Raw genomic sequence first — 9876 nt, 5'->3', positions numbered from 1 at the left:
CCATGTGATTATGGGGCTAACAGCTGGTTTTCCCACTAATCAGAACCTCTGTATGGGCAGAGGGAGTATTAAGTTCCTGCTCATTCTTAGTATAAGACACGCAATAGCCACTCAAATATTTGTTAAGTGAGTGAGATATTTTACAGCCCTTTAAAAGAATGCATATGAAGATAACGTAACAAGAAACGATTGACACAAGTGAGAAGTATAATAAAACTGCTATGATCACAATAATATTGAAAACTAAAAACTGCCACCAAAAAAAAAAAAAAAACCCACAAACCACCAAAACTAAAACAGTAATTCTGGGGGGCTGGGGGAGCGGAGAGCTGAGAAAATAGGTTGCCATGGAAAAAATCCTGAGTATTATAATAGGTACACTAAAAACATAAGGAGTACAGTGACTTAGTGATAAGGGGACAGTAAGTAAAGCAAGGAGGAAAAGTCAGAAAATGGTGAAAATTTTTCTCACTTATTTGAATTTACTGATGGAAAAAAATCCTCAGTCTTAATATGAGGACAACTTGGCCAAAAGACAACTGGGCATTAACTCCACTCAATTGCCATCATTCAAGGCTACAGGACACCCAGGTTCTAACTCCACTTCTGCTACTAATTCACTGTGTAACCTCCAGGCACATGACCTCTCTGAGCAGTTTTCTTACTGGCAAAATGAGAGGGTGGGTCTAAGGGAGCAAGAGATCACATTCAATGAATAGTAAAGCCACTGAGATCTAATATACAGTATACTGAATATAGACAACAATGTTATAAATATGTAATATAATATCATTAAAATGACAACCATATTACAACATATAAATGTATCAAAGCAACACACTGTATACCTTTAATTTACACAATGTTACATGTCACATTTGTCCAATAAAAAAAAGATGATTCTATTCAAAGAACCAAAGAAATTGCTATTTCCTTCTTTCAATTGCTTATAATTTCTTAGATATTTACAAATAATTTGTTATTCCATTTTCAAATAAAGAAAAGATTTAGATTTTCTTAAAGCAGTTTTTTAAAAAAGGTTTTTAAACATATCAGAATATTTCATCTCACTCTTGGCCATGGATCCTGAGTAGAAGAGTTGGGAGACAGTGTTAGTCATAAAACTTCAAAGCTAGGAGAAATCTTCACCATTTTACATTTACATCTTGCTCTGTACTTCACCAAGGAATTTCATGTTGTCCAGTCCTACCCACCCACCTCAGAGATCAGGAAACTGCACTCAGAGGAGTGGCTAACACAGTCGTGTGCTGAAGCCAGCTCATACCAGGGCACATCTCAGTGGCTTTGTATTCGTAGGTTGAAGCTAGCCACGGCGAGAGTATTTACACCACGGAAATAGGCGAACACTACAAATTTTAGGGGTTGTGTTTCCTGATGCCACCTTGGAGTGCCGTGCCCTTTTGAGTCCCTCCAGTTTGTGTGTTTTTAAACATTTCCCAGGTACGTGCTGTGTGCCAGACCCTGCTAGGCCCTTCTTTAAGCCTTTCTTGTCTCCCATTACATATATTTATCTCCCCTTCTAAACTGTAAGCCGAGTCCATGTCTGACTGTGTCCTCCAGGGTACCCGGTAGCCCAATTACCCTCACCTCTCCCTTAATCCTGGCCCCAAATCAAGGCTCGACCAAAGGCCTCCCTCCTGTCCATTCAGGGCTCCTTTGTCCTGCTCTGCTTCCTGCTTAGTCCCCTGCCCTTGTAAAACCTAAGTGGGACTGCAAAGCCCTCCAGCGTAGAACAAGCAGGGCCTAGTCACAGATCTACCCCAGAGCCTAGCAGTGTCTGGCATGCAACGGGCCCTCGATCAACACCCATCCTTAAAGAAGACAATGGCTTCTGCTCGGACTGTGCACAGCCCATGTGACACTGCACATGGGCAAGACAAAAGCTACTTGCAGCTTGAGTCCCAGCAGCGATCCTAGGGAAAGCTTTAACTCCAGTTCCCATGACCCTCTCCCACCTAGAGAACAAAAACCTCAACTCTTCCTATCCACCTCTTAGCAGAATCCTCCAGACAAAACCAATGCTTCATAAATGCATCTTGCTAATTCCATACATGTGTAGGCCAGTGAACACATCAACCATCAAGGTTCACATGCCTTTACCCTCACCCTCACACAGCTCTCCAAGCTTGATTCTTGGCCTTTGCAGTTGAAAAGGTTGATTTACCTCCAGGCAAAGTGCCACGCTCTTGCCTGGAAGGAATTTTCTATCAGATTCTGCACAGGAGGGAGACTGACGTATATGGTCTGCACACCACAGGGCTCAGCACTGAGACAGGTGCTGCCTTTTATACACCACCATCTGTCCACAGGACAGGGTCTGGGTGAGCTTCCTCTGCCAGATGCGTGTGGGCCAGAGACAAAACCCTAAAAGACACTCTTCTCCTATCTGCAGTGTCCCTGAGTTGTGTTTCCTGATGCCACCTTGGAGTGCCGTGCCCTTTTGAGTCCCTCCAGTTTGTGTGTTTTTAAACATTTCCCAGGTACGTGCTGTGTGCCAGACCCTGCTAGGCCCTTCTTTAAGCCTTTCTTGTCTCCCATTACATATATTTATCTCCCCTTCTAAACTGTAAGCCGAGTCCATGTCTGACTGTGTCCTCCAGGGTACCCGGTAGAGTGCTGAGGACATAGTAGTTAAATGATTATTTTCAACGTGATCACCACACCTCAGGGATTGCCATAGGAAATCAGACGGCATGCATTCTGACAGCTTCTCCTTGGTTCTGTGGTTGGTGGAAGAATGATTTACAGGCTGATAACAGGCTAATGCCATGTGCTGGTCATCAGCCAGGTGCCCAATGACCGCAAGCTAAGCATTTCTTACCACAGTGAACCTTCACATCGACTTTATGACCTAAGTACCACTGTTACCCACCTTCATAGATGGCAAATTGAGACTTGGAAACCTTCAAAAACTGGGCCAAGATCCTCACCATCTCCCCAAACACCCTCCTGGCTGTTCCCTTTGTCATTAGGGCCACCCTAAGAGAAGGAGACTGCCTGGAATTAGGAACATGCTGATGGGCTCCCAGTGAGACTAGAGTGCCCATCCTCTCTGCACCTCAACAGATGATCTTGGCTAAAGCCCAGCCCCACCTCTGGGGCAGCCTCAGTAGCTCCTCCCTACTCTGCAGAAGGGCCCCTAGCTCCCCCTGCAGGGAGAGGTAAGATCAGGGTCCCAATCAGATTAGAAGCAGCGGGGTTGTGAGAAGAACCGGGGCTTCCTCCCCTGACAGTGTCAAAGACACAGGTTTAAGTCTGAGCCTAATTACCTGACATTGGGACAAGTACTTAAAACTATTTCTTCATCTGCAAACTGGAGGCAAAAACATGTATAGTCTACTCAGTTGCTGTGATGTTTGGAGCCAGCATATATACAAAGCCCCTTGGGAGGCACCCAGAATTAGTAGGTATTATTACAATTTTCTGTATAGAAGCAATAAATGAATAAATGAGTGAGCTAGGTTCACTGCTGGTCTCTTTCAGTGGCTTCACAGCAGATCTTCCAAGACACTGTCCTAATCAATGTCTTTGGCAAGTACCAGGATGAATAAAGACTTGGTCTGGTGAAAAACAACATCAACAAAGCAGAATGTGGGGTTCAGGAGACAGGGTCTGGGTCTGGGCTCTTCATTTCTTACTAGAGGACCACTGCCCAACCCTTTGCCTCTCAAAATCTCAGCTTCCCACCCGTAAAATATTATCACTTCCCTCACAGGGTCTTCATGTATCTCAAATAAAATCATGCTCACTCATTAAATTACTTTAACAATAATTTAGCAATAAGCTTCCTATGGGGTTCTGCCAATGAACATAATAAGGAGCCTATTCCGTTTCCATATTTATTCAATAAGTGTCTATGTCTAGTGAGTAACACTATATCCCTGGCACCGCCCTGAGTAATCAGTGAGAAGACCCAGTCCCACCCTCATGGGGCTTATGGTTGTTTTAAACAATAAACCTAAAATTTTAGAATTGAAAGGAAACTCAGCAATCAACCGACCTTCCCTTTTTTTAAGCCAGTGAAGAACCTGAGAAAGAAGTAATGAAACACAACCAAGGTCACACAGCCAGTAGGAGGTGAGGGCAGAACTTGCATAGCACTTTACTACGGTTTTCCAATTTGCAGTCCGGTGTTCTTTGCACAGGAGAGTTCATGCCTGAATAAGAACCTCTTTGAAGATACCTGACACTCCCACTGTTCTCAACTCACTCACCAGTAGGCTTACAACAGAGATTAGACGACTTCTTCCATCTTTTGCCTACAATAATATTTTTAAGTTCTTAATGGAAAAAATGCTAACATCGGATTTAAAAATCCAACATCTGTGTCTATGGTTACTTTGCCTTTCTGTCCCAGGCATGTCACCACAGCTTTGGGAGGAAGCTTCAAGATCTCCCAGTTCAGCATGTCCCCAGTATCATAGGAGAATGCACGATCTACCTTCTCGTGAGAGACCCCTCCATGCACACTGACCTTCTGTAGGTTCTGCGGGGTCTCCCAAGAAAGGCCACATTTAACTGAGTTTATGCCAGCAATGCCCAAACAGGGCCTGCTGTTTAGAGGGAACCATGTTCTAGGAGCAGACTGTGAGAAATGCTGATGAGATCTCCAAGAAATCACCTTGAAGAGGGGAAATACCTTGCCCCTGGTCATAGGGCTGCTGAATAGAGAGTCAAGGCTATAGCCTCAGGTCAGGAGAGGTTAAACTCATCCTTTTGTTGGGTTTCCATTTTCTCAAGGTAATTGAACTTCAGGAGGGTGGAGAAAGTGGAGCAGGCCCCACACACAGCCCTTTGGGCAGTGAACAAAAGAGCTAATAAGAAATCAGTGACCAAAACAGCTCTGGCCTAAGGCCAAGATGAAAGCTGATAAGCAGCTCATGAAGAGAACTAAGGACAAGCAGGGAAATTAACTGGTCTAAAGGTGGTACAAATCAGCCCAGCCCAGCAGGAAAACAGAACAGACTCTGGGACGAATCTCAATTTTGGATATAAGACTTCACATTGCCATCTAAAAATCATCCTGTTTTCTAGCCAATTCAGTCTACCAAAGCAGCTCACAGGCTGAGAAGCCTACTCTCTGCTGGGCCCTGGGCCAAAGGTGGGATGTCACTGCACCAGATAAGGCTGTGCCTTGCAGGAGAGTAAAGTCTAACAGAAAGGAGGGGCTGCACAAAGTAGGGGCTCAAAACACAGTGGAATAAATGAATGAGCCAGAGAAAATCTTTATTTTCATAAAAGAGACGCTCATTTGTATAATCTGAGAGTGAAAGGTCCTCCCAGGAAAGCCTAATCCTTTCTTGGAGGAATTAAGCATTTTCCTCAAGTGTTCAGGGCTTCTGAGCAATGATGGGATGTTAACTGACTAACCGACCAACTGAACGAACGAACAAGTGAACGAATGAACAGAGGAACTTAAATCTTGCCATTTTTCCAGCGTGCTCTGAGTCCTAACCATCGACGCATTTCAACACAAGTCCATTTTTAAGGATAACAAGAAGGGCAAGGACTTCTCCCTTCAAAATTCTCCTCTTTGAATATCAGAAATTTGTTTGCCTAACTCCACTGCTGCAAAGCTGAGGAAACTGAGGCCAGAGAAGTGAGATTACTCGCTCACGGTCACTGATGGCAGCAGAAAACTGTACTCCCTGGGGGCTTAATCTTAATCTTAATCCTGTGTTTCTGTGAGTTAGCAACCAGAAGTCAGAGTGACAAGTTCTGGTTACTCAGTCAACAAATGCTGTGGGGATGGTCTGCTCACAATAAGGTCGCTTGATTCAAAAACAAACTGTCCATAAATCACGGGAGCAAAACTGTGTTCCCACAGAGGAAAGTGAGGTCAGTGGGCAGGGCTTCCAGGGAGCCCCTCTCCTTGGGAAAGTGGAGTCTGCCCCAGGTGAGCTGAGGTCCTCCTCACTGGCAGGCTTCGTCACACCTTCTCACCTCAGGAATCCAGGGCCCAACCATTGTCTTTACTCCAGCCCCTCTAGTCATAGGCCCAAAAATACTAGCGAGCACCTACTGTGTGTCCATACTGGGTAAAGAGCAGTGAACAAAACAGGCAAGACCTGGCCCAATGGAATTCACCGTCCATTAGGTAAGGTGGACACTAAAAAGATAAGCACATATAGGATGAGAAACTGTGTCAACTGATTACTCTTTCTAAAATACAAGTCTGCTCCTATCAATCTCCTGGTAGAAAAATCTTCTTAGGTTCCTCATTCTATGTAGGAATAAAAATAAAACAAAAACAGCTGCCTTTATTAGGTGCTTACTACATGCCAGGTGCTTTACTATGATTAACTCAGGACATGCCCCAACAGCCCACTGCAGGTGATACTGTTATTGTCCCCACTAAGCAATGAAGAATTGAAGTTTTCCGCTTAACCATTGCTCACAGTGTATGCAACTGCCTCTTCAACTCCCCAAGTCTCTGAATACCCTAAGAATTTATATCTTACCTACCGTTTTATTCCTGGTACACACAGTAGTATTCAACATATGCCCACTGTATAAATAATCGATGATTAATCAATGGGCTAGTTTCCTTCAAGGCACTATCTGCTAATAAGCTCCAGTTTTGGAATGATAGCTGATCGGGCTCCTGATTATCACAAGAAGTATCTGCGATGCTGTGCAAAGAGCCAGTGCCAGACCCCAGAGACCTGAGACCCAGAGTTTGTCTCAGTGTGAATTTGGACCATCATTTCATCACTCTAAGTCTGACTGCTTAAAACTATAATAATGAAGGAGGAAGAAATAATACAATGAGTCTAGGATCTCTTCCAGCTCTAGATTTTATATCTCTGAAACATAATGGGGAGGAGGGGGGCTCAGAAAAGACTTCGAACTTATACTCTGCCAGCTTTTAGAATGAGATCTAAAGTTAAACATTTTAGGGTAGGATGCTGATCAGGTCTGCTGGGGCCGCATGAAGAACTTCCTCTCCCTCCATAGCTCAGTGTGTATATTTATCCTAATAAAGTAGATTTTCTCCCCATGACAAATATGCTCAACCTGGAAAATCTCTTTTCCAGAGAAGTGTTTCGAATGAATGCGAGTGAGGCCACCACCCAAATAGACGGGCTGGTGTTATACAAGAACCCATGTTCACGTGCTGGATGAGGACAAAACTCACAACCACCACCCAACTCCTACACTCTCCTCTGGGAAGACCACAGATGTGAAATAACAGTTGAGTGTGGCCAAGGCAACCACAAACATAGCGTGATGTTCACAAGGAGAACTCATCGCTCGGAAAGTGTAGGTCTGTTTGTCTCTTAGGACGAGAACAATGGCTAGGAGCTGGGCTCCACAGCAAGACAGAGCTTTTGTTGCCATTCTTTTTGTTGTTTGGGTTGGTTTTGAACGAATTTCTGTTCTAATGTCACCTAATGGTCATAATAGCGGTAACAATACAACTTCCTATCTTATAGGATTACTGTGAGAATTAAATAAGATAAGCAAGCTAAGTGCCCTACACAGAGCTTGACACATGGCAAATACATCATTGCCTTGATGATGGTGGTGGGAGGAGGAGGAGGAAGAGGGGGAAGAGGAGGAGGAGGGGGAGAGAGGGGGAGGGAGAGGGGGAGGTGGGGAGGAGGAGGAGGAATAAAACAACCTGAAGTAGAGAAATTCAACCAAAGACTTCTAAATCCCCTTGGGGATCAAAAGAGAAGCCGGTAATCCTGTGACGACCTCTCCTGAAGGAGCATATTTGGACACTTTTCAGAAAAGTGGCACCCACTCCTGGGAAGGACCAGGGCTGCCCAGAGGCCCTCGGCCTCAGAATAGGTCACTAGGTCCCTGTGAGGACAGAGACTCTCCAGAGCCATGATGAAACCAAGTAAAGGAGAGACCTGAGAACTTCCCCAGAGCAAAGAGAAGGGGGAGAAAATTACAATCACAAGGAGATGCCACTGTTCACCAACAGACTGGCAAAAATGAAAACGCATGAAGAACAGAGGTATGGCAGGAGGGTGGGCAAACAGGACATCTAGTAGCCTGTTGACGAGTACTGCTTTTTAGAGAACAATCTGGCAATATTTATTAAGATCTTAAATGCACACACAGGACGACCCAATAACTCCTCTCCTTAGTAACCACCTAAGAGAACTGCCTGCCTCAGTGCTTCGGGCACATACCAAAAAGTGCATCACAACAGTGTTATAAGGGCAAAAACAGAACCTATCTACCCACCATCAACATGACAACAGCTGGATAAACAGGAGATTCTTATAATATGGATATACTATTCACTTTGCTGCAGTATGAAAACAAGATAGATTCGCATTACTGTCTTGAAAACATTTGAATTCTTTTAAAAGGTTACAAAATAGATTGACAAGCATAGTATGTAAGCCTGTACTTAAAGAACAGGAAGAAAAGGAAAAGGAAAGAATGAAAGAATGACTTTTTTCTATGTATGTAGACACTTAGAAAAAGTTCTGAAAGGAAACGCACACAAGTAGATCACAGTTGTTACTTCTGGGAAAGGCAGGAGTAGGGTGGGGCTGGAAACAAAATGGGGGAAGTCAATGGGGAATTCACTCTTATTTTTAACTGGGAATATGTATCCATGCATTTCTTGGACATTAAAATTAAATTAATACATTTACTTTTAAGGGAAAGAAGAGGTAATGGAAGAAAGAGATGACTTCAAGAGCAGCAATGGCTGCCAAGAATTAAGGATCTGCCTTTGCCTCCTTTACGAGGACTGGCCACCCAGAAATCTAGACACAACACATCTGAGCACGGATCCATAGTTTCTTGGAATGAGTGTCCATAATTTTTGGAATCAAATATTTAATTCTATACCACATCAGTTATATTTATACCAATTATTCCTTCTAAGTCTTAGAAAAATTTCCTCATACTTAACAAAAGTATCCCCTCTTCTGGTATGAGAAACTAGAGCTATTAAAAGGGGATACATGAAATTTGGCTATCTCCAAATTTTTGATGGCTTCTACGGACTTATACAGGCTTAGATGAAGGTCTGCACTGCATTTAATTGTTGCATATAAAATTTTTATTTTAATTTTTAAAGATATTTTTACCTTTCCTTGTTTTCTTCCATTCCTCTGAAGACACACTGATTCATTACTGCGGAATCGTCTATAGATACAGCATGGCAGGCCCAGGTCTTCTTTCTGAAAAAGAAAAGTAACCAATATTTATAAGCACACAATGAGATGCATTAAATACATACAAGGGGAATACATCAAAGGCTGCCCAGTGTCCAACAAAAACCATTCTCCCCTTCTTCCATAGTTATTCAGGTTTTATCAAGGACATTTCCCAGGCATCCTTGTAGCTAGGTGCTGCCAGGTATCTGTGTTCCCAATGGAATGTGAAAAGAAGTTGGCCACTTCTCCATCTAGGTCTTAAGACACAGGCATGCCTTGTCCACTTTTCCCTTTGGTTCCCACTGACTGGAATTCATGCAGTTGATGACAATGCTCTTGGAAATAACAGGGCAACAAGACAGAAGGCACCTGGGCCTGTGGCTGACGACATGAGCATGGCCACCTTCGCGCCTGGGAGCTGCTACCTTAGGAGAAATTTCTTTGTTCTTTAAGTCACTGTTTCATTGGATTCTGTCTGTATAACTAGTTAGCTCTCATCCAAGTTAGCACTGTGATTAATTATTCTCACTGGAGCCCTTCTGAGGGTGTGTTTGGTTACTTGGAGCCTGGGATATGCTGTATCCGTGGAGACAGGCGAGGCCAAACAATTTTTGGTCACAATTTTTGTAAAACCACATGCATTTTCAAGTGAGTTCACAATCAGGGTTTGATGGATGAAAAGGTATTAATAACCATATAATATCTACTAGTGTGAAGACTCTCA

At 43.5% G+C, this 9876-nt stretch overlaps 1 protein-coding gene across 1 annotated transcript in view; it reads right to left on the bottom strand.

Annotated features, from left to right (window-relative positions):
• Window positions 1–9176, bottom strand: part of ARHGEF3 (Rho guanine nucleotide exchange factor 3) — a 252585-nt gene extending 243409 nt beyond the window's left edge. Inside the window, exon 1 of the mRNA XM_011371798.2 lies at window positions 9084–9176. Coding sequence (XP_011370100.2) covers window positions 9084–9127 — 44 coding nt within the window. The 5' untranslated portion in view covers window positions 9128–9176. The remainder of the gene's footprint in view (window positions 1–9083) is intronic.
• Between the last annotated feature and the right edge of the window lie 700 nt (window positions 9177–9876).

The sequence above is a fragment of the Pteropus vampyrus genome, unplaced genomic scaffold, assembly GCF_000151845.1.
Source record: "Pteropus vampyrus isolate Shadow unplaced genomic scaffold, Pvam_2.0 Scaffold195, whole genome shotgun sequence".
Classification (NCBI taxonomy): domain Eukaryota; kingdom Metazoa; phylum Chordata; class Mammalia; order Chiroptera; family Pteropodidae; genus Pteropus; species Pteropus vampyrus.
The sequence above is the reverse complement of the archived record's forward strand: the minus strand, read 5'-3'. Positions and strand labels throughout refer to the sequence as shown.